At 46.9% G+C, this 16,533-nt stretch overlaps 1 protein-coding gene across 1 annotated transcript in view; it reads left to right on the top strand.

Annotated features, from left to right (window-relative positions):
- The first annotated feature begins 11,359 nt into the window (after window positions 1-11,359).
- LOC136884548 (endoplasmic reticulum aminopeptidase 1) overlaps window positions 11,360-16,533 on the top strand; it is a 241,319-nt gene continuing 236,145 nt past the window's right edge. The window contains exon 1 of the mRNA XM_067156802.2: window positions 11,360-11,700. Within this exon, the coding sequence (XP_067012903.2) occupies window positions 11,625-11,700 (76 nt within the window). The 5' untranslated portion in view covers window positions 11,360-11,624. The remainder of the gene's footprint in view (window positions 11,701-16,533) is intronic.

Here is a 16,533-nt window from a genome sequence, read left to right as displayed (position 1 = left end):
AACAAGTCATGCTGCTTTGCAGTAGTCGGGGTGAGTATCCCATACACTAACTGCCCTCTCCTTTACATCTATACTACAAACCCTAAATACTCTCATAATCTCGTTAATATGATTACCCCAATGACGATCACTCCTGCTCATGGTTCCAATGGCTTCTTACGCTAGAATTTGAAAGTAATGAGGTCAGAATTTGTTGTGCACAGTGTAGGGCACGTTCCTCTATGACCAGCATACAGACCTTGTTCAACTCCTTAAGGGACACTGGCTCTCTAGTTTCTAATTAACATGGATATGTTACAGTTTGGTAACAAGGTAACCAGGGTTCGTCCTCTGTTTATACTAAGCCTCCGTCATCTTCTTCCTCATGTTATCACAGTGTGTTGGAACACCGCCTTCTACAAAAATTAGCGTGTTTTAAACGAGGTTCCACTGTCTTTGACTGGCGTTTCGTCCAGATCACAGCGAAGCCCTTTCACACGATAACATCACCAAAGGCAGTAGAAATTTTGCGAATATTTATGGGCGGCCAAAAAATTGTGTGCTAAATCAGAGATTCTAGAGGAAGCAGATCGTGGTGCAGAAAACCGCAAATGGGGAACAGTTCGGATTCACAACTCTACGTCATGCGCTGTAATTAAGGATCGTGAATGCTACTGCATTTGGTTCCGGAAAAACATTTAAGCAACTCCATAGTTGAAAGTACGAAGATCTGGAAACGTTACTTTTGAAATGGATTAATCATATACGATGCCTGCAATATAACTTTAAGTGAACCTATAAAGGTTAATTCACTCAAAAAAAAAGTTTGACACGGATTTAGGTGCTGAATACTTCAGTTCGTCCTAAGCTTGGCTGTACCGGTTCCAAACTAGACACTTAACTTCATCATGTGATGAAAATGAAATGGCGTATGGCTTTTAGTGCCGGGAGTGTCCGAAGACATGTTCGGCTCGCCAGGTGCAGGTCTTTTGATTTGATTTGACGTCCGTAGGCGACGCATATAGGTCTTATGGCGACGATGGGATAGGAAAGAGCTAGGGGTGGGAAGGAAGCGGCTCTGCCCTTTATTAAGGTACAGCCTCAACATTTGCCTGGTGTGAAAGTGGGAAACCACGGAAAACTATCTTCAGGGTTGCCGTCAGTGGGGTTTGAATCCACCATATGCAGGATCAAGCTCACAGCTGCGCGCTTTAGCCACACGGCCAACTCGCCCTGTCGTACCAAGTGTAACAGGCTGCCTGAATACTGGCGGGAAGTAGCTGGGGAGTTAGATAACTTTCTTCGTTAGCATGCGATTCCTGTGGTTCTTAAATTTTCTGATACTACTGGTACGTAACACAGTGGTTCATCACAGCATTCGAGCTATTCAGTCCCCACTCTGAAGCACTGACTAGAATGAGGCGTGTGGATGTTTAGCAGAATAATGGCAGAGGAGTGTTCACGGCTGTCTGCGGCCTGGTCATTCCAGCTCTGGAACTTTGGACTGTTAGATCGGCACCGCAGTACTCTGAGAAAGTGAGAAGATGTACGGTTTTTCATTTGATGGAGTATTTTATACGATAACTTTGCTTAATCAGTACAAACCTACTGACGTTTCTGTAATAACTTGTGTTGACTTCATTTAGGAAGACTACAAAGACAGATTTGCTGAGAATCACGTAGCGAAACATGGGTACATCAGCTGGCTCAGTGCGCGCACGCGAACAGTTTTAACAAAGGAAAAGGTAGAAACATTCGTGCGAACCTTCAACGGTCACCGAACAAGTAACTCACAAAATTAGCACAAGTAGGAGCTTCGGTACTTCAGCAAACAGAGCTACAAAGCTGTTACACATCAAAACCGTACAGGTTTACACAGACCCATTGTTCAAAACCTGCTCGTCCAGCCACAGGAGAGAAACTGTGAGTGGTAACTTGCATCATTGAATGATCGTTTATTGGCTTTACGTACCACTACCTACTTTTACGGTTTTCGGAGACGCTCAGGTGCCGGAATTTAGTCCCGCGGGAGTTCTTTTACGTGCCAGTAAATCTACCGACACGAGGCTGACGTATTTGAGCACCTTTCAACCGTCTGAGCCACTCAATTCGGCGATAGCTCATTCGACCCACATCTATGGTCCTAATGGTCGTGTGAACTCTCACTACATGTGTGCAGACAGTCCCTCATTGTGCTAGGAAGATTGGTGGGCTGTTACTGCAAGCTGAATGAGTAAATGCAGAGAGGTACCAAGATGACAGTTTGATGCCGGTCTTCCATCAGTTAACGCAAGAAGAATAATCGCGCCCGTGGTTTCAACAAGATTCAGTCCCTGCTCATACAGAAGACGATTCTCTTCTTACAATCGCGGACGTGTTTGCAGACAGAGTGATCAGTGCTGGTCTGTTTCCCACTTGTTCTCCAGATCTAACAGTGCGTGATTTTTACTTGTGGGGTATACTGGAAGAAAGCATTACGAAGGAAATGAGAAACATTACAATTTCAGAACACACTGGCGACAGCCAGAATGTGGTTATCAGATACAATGCCTGTGTAAGCCAGCAAGGACGACATTTCCAGCAGCTGCTGTAGCGCACAGTACAAACACTGCGCGCTGAGGCAGCTGCTGTAGCGCACAGTACAAACACTGCGCGCTGAGGCAGCTGCTGTAGCCCACAGTACAAACACTGCGCGCTGAGGCAGCTGCTGTAGCCCACAGTACAAACACCGCGCGCTGAGGCAGCTGCTGTAGCCCACAGTACAAACACCGCGCGCTGAGGCAGCTGCTGTAGCCCACAGTACAAACACCGCGCGCTGAGGCAGCTGCTGTAGCCCACAGTACAAACACCGCGCGCTGAGGCAGCTGCTGTAGTCCACAGTACAAACACTGCGCGCTGAGGCAGCTGGTGTAGCCCACAGTACAAACACCGCGCGCTGAGGCAGCTGCTGTAGCCCACAGTACAAACACCGCGCGCTGAGGCAGCTGCTGTAGCCCACAGTACAAACACCGCGCGCTGAGGCAGCTGCTGTAGCCCACAGTACAAACACTGCGCGCTGAGGCAGCTGCTGTAGCCCACAGTACAAACACTGCGCGCTGAGGCAGCTGCTGTAGCCCACAGTACAAACACTGCGCGCTGAGGCAGCTGCTGTAGCCCACAGTACAAACACTGCGCGCTGAGGCAGCTGCTGTAGTCCACAGTACAAACACTGCGCGCTGAGGCAGCTGCTGTAGCCCACAGTACAAACACTGCGCGCTGAGGCAGCTGCTGTAGCCCACAGTACAAACACCGCGCGCTGAGGCAGCTGCTGTAGCCCACAGTACAAACACCGCGCGCTGAGGCAGCTGCTGTAGCCCACAGTACAAACACCGCGCGCTGAGGCAGCTGGTGTAGCCCACAGTACAAACACTGCGCGCTGAGGCAGCTGCTGTAGCCCACAGTACAAACACTGCGCGCTGAGGCAGCTGCTGTAGCCCACAGTACAAACACTGCGCGCTGAGGCAGCTGCTGTAGCCCACAGTACAAACACCGCGCGCTGAGGCAGCTGCTGTAGCCCACAGTACAAACACCGTGCGCTGAGGCAGCTGCTGTAGCCCACAGTACAAACACCGCGCGCTGAGGCAGCTGCTGTAGTCCACAGTACAAACACCGCGCGCTGAGGCAGCTGCTGTAGCGCACAGTACAAACACCGCGCGCTGAGGCAGCTGCTGTAGCCCACAGTACAAACACCGTGCGCTGAGGCAGCTGCTGTAGCCCACAGTACAAACACCGCGCGCTGAGGCAGCTGCTGTAGCGCACAGTACAAACACCGCGCGCTGAGGCAGCTGCTGTAGCCCACAGTACAAACACTGCGCGCTGAGGCAGCTGCTGTAGCCCACAGTACAAACACTGCGCGCTGAGGCAGCTGCTGTAGCCCACAGTACAAACACTGCGCGCTGAGGCAGCTGCTGTAGCCCACAGTACAAACACCGTGCGCTGAGGCAGCTGCTGTAGCCCACAGTACAAACACCGAGCGCTGAGGCAGCTGCTGTAGCCCACAGTACAAACACCGTGCGCTGAGGCAGCTGCTGTAGCGCAGAGTACAAACACCGTGCGCTGAGGCAGCTGCTGTACCCACAGTACAAACACCGTGCGCTGAGGCAGCTGCTGTACCCACAGTACAAACACTGCGCGCTGAGGCAGCTGCTGTAGCCCACAGTACAAACACTGCGCGCTGAGGCAGCTGCTGTAGCGCACAGTACAAACACTGCGCGCTGAGGCAGCTGCTGTAGCGCACAGTACAAACACTGCGCGCTGAGGCAGCTGCTGTAGCCCACAGTACAAACACCGTGCGCTGAGGCAGCTGCTGTACCCACAGTACAAACACTGCGCGCTGAGGCAGCTGCTGTAGCCCACAGTACAAACACTGCGCGCTGAGGCAGCTGCTGTAGCGCACAGTACAAACACTGCGCGCTGAGGCAGCTGCTGTAGCGCACAGAACAAACACTGCGCGCTGAGGCAGCTGCTGTAGCCCACAGTACAAACACCGTGCGCTGAGGCAGCTGCTGTACCCACAGTACAAACACCGTGCGCTGAGGCAGCTGCTGTAGCGCAGAGTACAAACACCGAGCGCTGAGGCAGCTTCTGTAGCCCACAGTACAAACACCGCGCGCTGAGGCAGCTGCTGTAGCCCACAGTACAAACACTGCGCGCTGAGGCAGCTGCTGTAGCCCACAGTACAAACACTGCGCGCTGAGGCAGCTGGTGTAGCCCACAGTACAAACACTGCGCGCTGAGGCAGCTGCTGTAGCCCACAGTACAAACACTGCGCGCTGAGGCAGCTGGTGTAGCCCACAGTACAAACAGCGTGCGCTGAGGCAGCTTCTGTAGCCCACAGTACAAACACCGCGCGCTGAGGCAGCTTCTGTAGTCCACAGTACAAACACTGCGCGCTGAGGCAGCTGCTGTAGTCCACAGTACAAACACCGCGCGCTGAGGCAGCTGCTGTAGCCCACAGTACAAACACCGCGCGCTGAGGCAGCTGCTGTAGTCCACAGTACAAACACTGCGCGCTGAGGCAGCTGCTGTAGCGCACAGTACAAACACCGTGCGCTGAGGCAGCTGCTGTAGTCCACAGTACAAACACTGCGCGCTGAGGCAGCTGCTGTAGCCCACAGTACAAACACTGCGCGCTGAGGCAGCTGCTGTAGTCCACAGTACAAACACTGCGCGCTGAGGCAGCTGCTGTAGTCCAGAGTACAAACACCGCGCGCTGAGGCAGCTGCTGTAGCCCACAGTACAAACACCGTGCGCTGAGGCAGCTGCTGTAGCCCAGAGTGCAAACACTGCGCGCTGAGGCAGCTGCTGTAGTCCACAGTACAAACACTGCGCGCTGAGGCAGCTGCTGTAGCGCACAGTACAAACACTGCGCGCTGAGGCAGCTGGTGTAGCGCAGAGTACAAACACTGCGCGCTGAGGCAGCTGCTGTAGCCCACAGTACAAACACCGCGCGCTGAGGCAGCTGCTGTAGCCCACAGTACAAACACTGCGCGCTGAGGCAGCTGGTGTAGCGCAGAGTACAAACACTGCGCGCTGAGGCAGCTGCTGTAGCCCACAGTACAAACACTGCGCGCTGAGGCAGCTGCTGTAGTCCACAATACAAACACTGCGCGCTGAGGCAGCTGGTGTAGCCCACAGTACAAACACCGCGCGCTGAGGCAGCTGGTGTAGCCCACAGTACAAACACCGCGCGCTGAGGCAGCTGGTGTAGTCCAGAGTACAAACACCGTGCGCTCGGTCTTGCTTTAAGTGAGAGACCCTGTAATCTCATCATAAGAAAGCTTGGATGGGGAGTTCATCAGTTCGTAAGGCGCTTACAGTCGCATGGTCGGTCAACTTTTTAGTAAGTCTTTGAATATGGCAATAACATTTCAGTTGTCTTTTTCTAATAGTATCTGATATTTTCTCAGAATCCTGGTATAACTCAGGAGACCTTCTGTGCATACTGCGGCAAAGATTTTGCTAAGGATTTTCCTTTCTTCTTTTTCTAAATTGTTAGTTAGTGATATGTCTCTAAGAATCAAGGTTTGTAATGCGTATAATTAATTTCCCTGTCATAGTGTTTTGATTTAGCGTTCCGAGATATTCATTTTTTGTTGCACCTATTGCGTTACCTTTCTGTTTGCTTCTCGACTTAATCCGGATGGTTGGACGATTTCCCGTAAGTATTTGAAATTATTTACCTGACGGATTTTGCCAAGCTGAGTTACCAGAGATTGTTGTCTAAGTGTAGAGGAGATTCTTCCATGTGTGAGATTTGGATTCTAGTTTCAGATGCAATTGCATGAAGTTTTTGCAGGGACTGAATTGGCTCTTGCCTATTGTTGCATAAAATTACGAGATCATGTGTGAACGTTATCTTTAACTAGCTTGTCGATATTAATCCCTTTTGTTTTCTCTTCTCAGGTTCGGACTAATTTCTCTACCACATCATTTAACATATTATTATTATTATTATTATTATTATTATTATTATTATTATTATTATTATTATTATTATTATTATTATTATTATTAAGGGCGTACTATAGTGTTTTACACTTTATTTTTCTACCCAAATGAAGTACACACAATCTCCGTATAACTGTATGCACTTCTGCCATCGATGTGTCCGTCTCTCCAGACTCTCCTGAAACTATTCTTTCGGAGTGCTGCGTACCCATGCTTTGACAGCCGTGTCCAGTTCTGCAAAATCCGAAAAACGGTGACCACGCAGAGGTTTCTTCATGTTCGCTTGCCAACTGATGGCACTGTTCAACATTTCTTTGGCGGTAGACTGTCCCTATGCTTGCATTGCATTGATTGTTGTTTCGCTTGTGGCTCATGGAGCCATGTCTCATCACCAGTCAAAAGCCTAGCCATGAAGTCGGTTGGATCTTGATCATGGCGTTGCAAAAGTTCTCTGCACGCGTCCACACAGGTGGTTTTCGTCTGCAGACAAGAGTCTAGGCACCCACGTGGATGACACCTTCCCCCGTGCACGATCAGCTGCAGGGTGTTGCGGCTAATTCCCGTGGCTGTCTCCATTTCCGTTAATGTGATACATTTGTTTCCTCGGATGACCTGTTCGACCCGGGCAATGTTGCCTCGTGTTGACACTGTCACATTCCCTCCTGACCTGGGAGCGAGTGCAGGTGTTAAACATGAAGGTAGATCGAACCAGCCGCATATTTGTTTGCAGCTATCATGATGTCGTAGTCCGCATTTCGTTTAAGGATATCACGATATTTTGTCTGCAGACGCAGTCAGAGGTTACTTGGGATACCTTCCATTTCACACTTCACTTCTCCATAATGTCCAGCGAACAACCAATACGCAGTCCATGTGTTTCTAGCTTCTTGACTGATTTTGGTATGATTTGGAAGTGTGTCTTGATAACTGACAGTTCCCATTGAACCGTTTGCCGAAGGATTCACGGGATTAATTACTTTACATTTTGTTGAAGATTGCTTGTAAAACATAAAGTGTGGATAATATGTGTCAAAAACATGCACAATAAAACCCAAATTAAAATCTATGTACTAATCTCAACTGTAAGCAAATATGCACATATTATCCACTGTTAAACTTAATAATTCGTTCAATTTCACTTCAAACGCACTTCCTTGTTGGGTTTCGATATCGGCGAACAAAACATGCATTTGCATACAAGTCCGATGTCTAATTATTGAATCAAGGTGCAGTAAAGTTGCGATCAACAGTAAGGGCGAAGTCAGCACTCTTTACATTGGTCTGTTTTCACTACTACTCAAACGTTTTCATTCCTCCCCTGAAGGTGGAGGCGGGCCTCTTAGAGGTTGACGCCGTTTCTCAGGCCGGGAGGTTTGTTACGGAGAAGGTGAGGCGGGTGGCGGCCGTAGCCTATACTAGGAACTGTCCCGGCGTTCACCTTAGTGCAGGAGAGCAGCCCCTCTCCGTCTCCCGATTGCAGAGGCGTAGAGCCACGATACAGCCGTTCGGTTGGTCGGTCAGAGTGCGGAGCTGTCGAACCACGGACCAGCCGTGGACACCCATCCTCTGCTCGGTTGGTCGGTCAGAGTGCGGAGCTGTCGAACCACGGACCAGCCGTGGACACCCATCCTCTGCTCGGTTGGTCGGTCAGAGTGCGGAGCTGTCGAACCACGGACCAGCCGTGGACACCCATCCTCTGCTCGGTTGGTCGGTCAGAGTGCGGAGCTGTCGAACCACGGACCAGCCGTGGACACCCATCCTCTGCTCGGTTGGTCGGTCAGAGTGCGGAGCTGTCGAACCACGGACCAGCCGTGGACACCCATCCTCTAGTCGGTTGGTCGGTCAGAGTGCGGAGGTGTCGAACCACGGACCAGCCGTGGACACCCATCCTCTGCTCGGTTGGTCGGTCAGAGTGTGGAGCTGTTGAACCACGGACCAGCCGTGGACACCCATCCTCTAGTCGGTTGGTCGGTCAGAGTGTGGAGCTGTTGAACCACGGACCAGCCGTGGACACCCATCCTCTGCTCGGTTGGTCGGTCAGAGTGTGGAGCTGTTGAACCACGGACCAGCCGTGGACACCCATCCTCTGCTCGGTTGGTCGGTCAGAGTGCGGAGCTGTTGAACCACGGACCAGCCGTGGACACCCATCCTCTGCTCGGTTGGTCGGTCAGAGTGCGGAGGTGTTGAACCACGGACCAGCCGTGGACACCCATCCTCTGCTCGGTTGGTCGGTCAGAGTGTGGAGCTGTTGAACCACGGACCAGCCGTGCACACCCATCCTCTAGTCGGTTGGTCGGTGAGAGTACGGAGGTTTCGAACCACGGACCAGCCCTGGGCACCCATCCTCTAGTCGGTTGGTCGGTCAGAGTGCGGAGGTTTCGAACCACGGACCAGCCGTGGACACCCATCCTGTGCTCGGTTGGTCGGTCAGAGTGCGGAGCTGTCGAACCACGGACCAGCCGTGGACGCCCATCCTCTGCTCGGTTGGTCGGTTAGAGTGCGGAGGTGTCGAACCACGGACCAGCCGTGGACACCCATCCTCTGCTCGGTTGGTCGGTTAGAGTGCGGAGGTGTCGAACCACGGACCAGCCGTGGACACCCATCCTCTGCTCGGTTGGTCGGTTAGAGTGCGGAGCTGTCGAACCACGGACCAGCCGTGGACACCCATCCTCTGCTCGGTTGGTCGGTTAGAGTGCGGAGCTGTCGAACCACGGACCAGCCGTGGACATCCCTTCCTCTGCTCGGTTGGTCCGTCAGAGTGCGGAGCTGTCGAACCACGGACCAGCCGTGGACACCCATCCTCTGCTCGGTTGGTCCGTCAGAGTGCGGAGCTGTCGAACCGCGGATCAGCCGTAGGCACCCATCCTCTGCTCGGTTGGTCCGTCAGAGTGCGGAGCTGTCGAACCACGGACCAGCCGTAGGCACCCATCCTCTGCTCGGTTGGTCCGTCAGAGTGCGGAGCTGTCGAACCACGGACCAGCCGTGGACATCCCTTCCTCTGCTCGGTTGGTCCGTCAGAGTGCGGAGCTGTCGAACCACGGACCAGCCGTGGACACCCATCCTCTGCTCGGTTGGTCCGTCAGAGTGCGGAGCTGTCGAACCGCGGATCAGCCGTAGGCACCCATCCTCTGCTCGGTTGGTCCGTCAGAGTGCGGAGCTGTCGAACCACGGACCAGCCGTAGGCACCCATCCTCTGCTCGGTTGGTCCGTCAGAGTGCGGAGCTGTCGAACCACGGACCAGCCGTGGGCACCCATCTTCTGGCCTCTCCTTTCTCCACAAGCTTCCTGTCTTCCTTGTTGGTGGTTTATCCTAGAACCTCATTTATTCAAGCATGCTCCAGAGAGGTTGCTCCCAGTTCCTCCAGATCTTCGCTTACTTTCTTCAACCATGGTGACTTGGTCTTCCTCTTTTGGCAGTCGACCGGGCATGAGGCGTCTCTTCCTGGTCACGTGCGTGATGTTTTCATTATTTATTATTTCTTTATTTTTTAATTAATCGTTAATATCGGCGTATTAAGACCACGTTCTTCCCATTCGTTGGCGGTGTTGCTCCTCCCTCCACGTACCTTCAACTTTGGTCTTTCTTGAAAACCCTGGTGGTCTCCTGAGTGGGTTGCGTTCTTGTATATCTTCATTGTGATCCCAATATCCTGTAGGTCCCTTCCCACCTCCTTGAGCCAAAGATCTGCTTTGATAATCGTGTGGCCTTCCCCTTCAGCGCATGACATCAGAGAGTATACAACTCATGGTTATGCCCACGTCTACATTCACCCTTGTCTTTAATTGGGCCAAGAATTTTACGTAAAATCTTTCTTTCTTTCTTTCTTTCTTTCTTTCTTTCTTTCTTTCTTTCTTTCTTTGATTTCCAATTTGCTTATCAGGCCTTTCTTGTTCATAGCAAGGAATTCCGCTGCATACACAGCCTCTGGTCTTACGACAGTGCAATAACGTCTGAGTTTTGCGTTCAAGTATATGAACTCTTTGTTGTTGGCCAGTTATTATTATTATTATTATTATTATTATTATTATTATTATTATTATTATTATTATTATTATTATTATTTCCGCTTCTGTGGTGTAGTGGATAGTGTGATTAGCTGCCACCCTTGGAGGCGCGAGTTCGATTCCCGGCTCTGGTCCACTCAGCCTCGGGAAGTAAAGTGATTAGAGGGGGGGGGGGTTCTATTCCTACCTCAACCATCTTCGAAGTGGTTATCCTTAAATTTCTCTCTTCTCCTCCAGGCAAATGCCGGGATAGTACCTAACTTAAGGCCACGGCCGTTTCCTTACTTCTTCCTTGTCTATCCCTTCCGATCTCCCCATCCACCCACAAGGCCCCAGTTCAGTACAGCCGGTGAGGCCTCCCTGGGCGAGTTACTGGTCATTCTCCCCAGTTGTATTCCCCGACTCAAAGTCTCACGCTCCAGGACACTGCCGTTGAGGCGGTAGATGTAGGATCCCTCACGGAGTCCGAGGGACGAAACCACCCTGGAGGGTGAATGAATTAAGAAAGAAAGAAAAGAAAGGTTATTTTATTATTATTATTATTATTATTATTATTATTATTATTATTATTATTATTATTATTATTATTATTATTATTATTATTATTATTATACAGTAAAACGGTCAACTGTCTTCATGAAGACCAACAACGTCCAAAGAAAAGGATCAGTTCGGAAAATGGCAGAAGATGGAGTGTCATTAATACGCACAAACGCAGCCGGAAATTTTATTATAATCGCTGTCGTAAGTAGATTGTCTCCCGCCAAAAACGCTTCGGTGTATTGAATCGATACAAGGTCATGGAAAGCGCGCGCATGCCCTGGTGCCGGGGCGGGAGTAGTGTTGGTGTTGTGGTGCTCGGGTCAGTCCGCTAGTGGCACGCAGCAAGGGGGCCATGTATCTGACAGTGCGAGTGTAAACATGACGCAACTCGCCTGCTGGAACTTACAGCGGTGTGTCCTACTGTGAAAGTTTATTTTTTAGTTTGGTTTTCAATTTAATTTTTACATATTTTAATATTTCTTCTTCTCTGTATGTGTAAGACTAGAATGGTTGATTGTGTGTAGTGGTAGAGGTAGTGGTTACTGTAGTTTTGGGTAGCTAGAGCTTTGACAAGAGAGTGGTTTGCAAGACGCTGAAGAACACTCAACATGCCTCAACAGAGCGACTGTATTCGCATGGAGCCAATGGGAAAGTTCGCCCAGAATGGAATTGTCGCCGGCACAGGTAAGTGCATGTTCACTTGTTTCTTATAATAGACAGTGGCGACTCCTCCAAACTGAACCGCGTGCCGTCTGCAACACGTGGAACTATTTTTGTATGGAAGTCGAAATGGGATAAGTGAACTTGCCGCCATCTTACGACTGATTGATTTATTTTTTAGGTATTGGTGTACCATTGAGTATCAAACTTGTTAATACTCTATTCTCGTCGTGGACTTCCCTAAGCTACAGATCTGTCTAACGAATGGAGGGTTGCAAATATAAAAGGGAAACTCAATAGATGCACGTTTTGAAGAAAAAATCATTTGAAATTATTAGGTATTAAATATCCAGAAAATGTACAACTGAGTCTTTTTTTCTACAGGGTATATTGTGTATATTGAAATATATATAATAACATGTCCTGACTGACTAATTTATCATGGCCGAGCCAAAATTATTGAATATAAAGAAATGAAATTTTGAGGATACATTTATAATAGAGTGTAGGTGCTCACTAAGGGGGGATTTGTTGATATTCCATCGCTAAGGGGCGATGAATTGTTTAATGAGTATATCTATACATCAAAAACTTAAACGTTTACACACGTAAAAATTGGTATTTGGAATCTCCTTTTTTTTTTTTTTTTTCAGAAAATCCACTTAAGGGGCTGAAAAGGCGGGCGAATTTTTAAAATGAGTACAAGTATATCTACAGTATATGTCAAAACTTAACATGTTACAGACAAGAAACTTGGTATTTGGAAAGTTCTTTAAAAATACAGGAACGTGCACTTTTTGTTTTCGAAAAACGTACTTAACGGGGGTGAAAAGAAGTGAAAAGAGTTGAATTATTTTTTAGGATACTTATATCTCAAAAATTGAAGATGTTACAGGCGTGAAAATTGGTTTTTGGGTCTTCTTTAAAAATAAAGAAACATGTACTTTTTGTTATCGGAAAATCTACTTAGGTGGGGTGGAGGAAGGACTGATAAAGTGGTTGAATTATTTTTATGTGGATACTTATATCTCAGAAACTGAAGATATTATAGACGTGGAAATAGGTATTTGGAATCTCCTTTAAAAATAAAGATATATGGGTTTTTCCGACTTGAGAGAAGACTGTTTCTCACATGTACAGTTCTATGTCGCATGGTCATCTTAGCTCCAAAAAGGCAATACCACAAACGTGGTTTACAAAGAGTTTTGTGGGTAAATGAAAGTCAATTTTTCGGTGAGTTTTCACACCTTAGAATTTTTCAGATAAAGTCTTGGTGCAGTGCCGAGGGACGATGGCCTTTATCAAAATACGTTATCCACGCGAGCGTAGCCGCGGGTAACTGCTAGTAACTGTATATGTCTGAGGAATAAATTAGAAAGCTCCAACCAAAGCTTGTATTACAAGAATAGTTGTTTATGACATTTGTGCGTAAAGACTGAAATTACGCGAGAGAAGAAGTTGCATGCAAAATGTTACCTACTATTGAAACAAATATATATATGAATTCTATAGAATGAAACATTAAAAAGAATTAAGGTTATGTGTAACATTTGTTCGTTTAAGTTGTGATAGTAATAAGTACTGTATGTACTCTTTGGTATCATCTTTTGAAACACATGGAGAAGGCTGTGAGGTACAGTAGGTCATAAATCGCGTTGGGGAACAGAACAGTTATTTACGTCCAAGAGTACAAATGGAGTTTACGCATCGATTGAGATGTTTACGTCCGAGTCGTGAAGGCAGCAGGCCTTGAAATGTGGCATACTGTATTATTATTATTATTATTATTATTATTATTATTATTATTATTATTATTATTATTATTATTATTATTTATTTTCCACTAATTGTAGGTATTTGACAGTGTTCTGAAAAGTGCTGTTTAGAAACATAAATGTGTTTATAAAACACGTTAGTTGTCCTTGTAACGCCGATAAAGAACTTCCTCCACAGTAAGGAAGCTCCACGTGTGTTGTAGTTCTGCAGGAGGTGTGGTACAGTAACAGAGTCAGTGTTCTTTTTGGCAAGTGGTTGAGCCAGTAAATTCCCCGGATGCACTTGGAAATGCACAGTGAGGTAAATAAGGAGGAAAGCTGTGGAGTTCGCTCTGCGTACTCCAGGGATTTCTTCAATGCTCATTGTCAAAAGGAAGGAAGTGTCACATTACTGCTCACAATGGCTGATTAGATTTTTATGTTCGGATCTTCTCTCTACATATTCGCTTCTATTTCCGCACACACATGGATTTAATGATTATATTATGAAATGGTGTAACTGAATAAGACACAAAATTAAATTAACCGGCGGAATATTTATTGGAATATTTGGTATACGGGCCGAGGTGGGTTCGATTCCCCATCATGAAGACGTAAAATTTAAGAAACAAGATTTCTACTTCCGGAAGTGCACATGGCCCTGAGCTTCACTCAGCCTACAGCATAAATGAGTACCACGTTAATTCCTGGGGCCAAAGGCGGCCGGGCGTAGAGAAAACCACTCTACCCCACCAAGTGCTGAGGTTACGAATAGTGGAAGCTTTTACCTTCATGGCCTCTACGGAGATGACTTTGCTTTGCGTTTCAAGATAGAAAAATTTCTTAGGCCTAAAAAAAATTGTGAGAGAAGTCTTCCTCGTGGGCAGACGTGTTTTCTCTTCTCAAAACGCGGAGTAAAACTTCGCGAAACGTTAAAAAGTCTCTGTTTTCTGTCTGTCTGTCAATACGTGTCGTGAAAGAATCAACGTATATATCAGGAAAATGAATTTCTTACTTATAAAATCCTAAATGTACTGTATTCTCAAGTTGTTTGCAGATTACTTTGCTAAGCGGGGCAGAGTAAGGTCAAGTACACTATCTCCGAGAACTCCCATTTTAATAATAATAATACCGGCTGAGTTCGCCGTGCGGTTAAGGACGCGCAGCTGTGAGCTCGCATCCGGGAGATAGTGGGTTTGAACCCCACTGTCGGCAGCCCTGAAGATGGTTTTCCGTTGTTTCCCATTTCTACCTTAATTAAGGCCACAGCCGCTTCCTTCCCATTCCTAGGCCTTTCCTGTCCCGTCGTCGCCATAAGACCTATCTGTGTCGGAGCGACGTAAAGCAAATAGCAAAAAAAAAACAGTTCTATACAGAACACTGGCTCTTGAAACTCTCAATTTCTGTCTGTCAGATCCCAGTGCTTCCTTAATGTATGTATGTTCAGTCTCAGCCCTAAGGCTGGTGGGATCCCCAACAGCTCTGCCATCAGCTGTCATAGATGGCTTAGGCATCACTGAAGAGGCGTATTAGGGAAATGAGGAGTGAGGTAGTTTCCCGTTGCTTTCCTCACCGAGCCAGAAGTTGCTATTACATATCAGACTGCCAAGCCCACTGAAATGCATGCACCAACCGGCCCTATGAACAATGTTTTCACACCATTCACAGCAGGGACTGACTGCACAAGGAATCGCTCGTACCTCAGTCACTTTCATATTGTCAAAGCCAAGGATAAGACAGAGACAGATCAGTGAAAGTAACAAAATTGCTCTAGCGTATACCAGGAGACATAGTGCACTGTAAACACTAGGTCCTGCCAGCAAAGACATAGCATCCTTAATATTTTTGTTTATTGAATTTAATTGCTTTAAAAATATGAAATGACTGAAATGAAAATGATGATGCAGGAAGCGTGAGGAAAGTAACGGTATATATATTACTCCCGAAGATCATTTATTTGCCTTTAAACTTACACTTCCAGTGTGACTACATATGGAATTTTTGAACTTTGGCAACTTATTTTAATGAATTCTTTTCGCAAGACTTGAATGTATCACATAAAGCTCGCCGTATAATGCTCGGCAGTTTCCAGCACGCAGGCAATCTCAAATGTACCTATGAATCATCCCCTGAATCTTAGAACAGTAAGGACGTAATGCTGGAATGTGGCTACGGTTGTCAGAGATACATTCTCTGTTATGCTTCATAAAATCATTATCAGGTAGCATCATTCCTTGAAGTACGTCGAGGAAAATAAACCAAGCCATTGTGACAACACGAATTAAAATGTCCATTTACCATTTCCGTAGCGAAATGTCTTCTTGGCAGTGCGTGGAGATTTCGTTTAATAACCCTAAACTAAATAATTCAATCTAAGTTTCATAATAAAGGTATCTTGAAGGTTACATTCCTTTCTGTTTATCGCTTATTAGAACCAACATGGAGCAACAAATAAAATTATCGTGATAACTTGATTTCACAGAGCCATCTACTGGCGAATACAGTTACCTGCAAAGACCTAAGCATCGTATTCTTCGAATAAATGTCTATTTTACGCAAATAAAGGACATAATGAAATAAATAATTTCTTAATAATTCTCAGGTGGAGACCTTTCTTTTGATGTATAATACGTCAGTGTTAGTATTGCGGTTGTCTCACAATATTGTGTTACACGTTTAAATTATGTATATATAAAGAAAAACCAAAAAAGTCTTCCCACTTGTACAATTTCTCTGCTACACGTAAAAGCAGAGAATCAGAGGTATGTATTTAGGTTTACAAGAAGACAGAATGACTACAGATTCTTTGCTTGTTCCCCTTTCACTACCCTCTTAAGACATGCCTGTAACCTCAGAGGAGATGAAAGAATTCCGCAAAGTCGAAAGTAAAATGACTGTATCTTTAAAAGAATAGTGAGAAAATGATCTCGCTGTTATTATTATTATTATTATTATTATTATTATTATTATTATTATTATTATTATTATTATTATTATTATTATTATTATTATTTATTAGCCAGCCATGCGGTGTGCCTGTTTCTTATTCCAACGCACTGGGTTCGTTTTCCGGCCAGTCCAAGGATTTGGTTCACTTGACACG

The sequence above is a fragment of the Anabrus simplex genome, chromosome 12, assembly GCF_040414725.1.
Source record: "Anabrus simplex isolate iqAnaSimp1 chromosome 12, ASM4041472v1, whole genome shotgun sequence".
Lineage (NCBI taxonomy): Eukaryota > Metazoa > Arthropoda > Insecta > Orthoptera > Tettigoniidae > Anabrus > Anabrus simplex.
The sequence above is the reverse complement of the archived record's forward strand: the minus strand, read 5'-3'. Positions and strand labels throughout refer to the sequence as shown.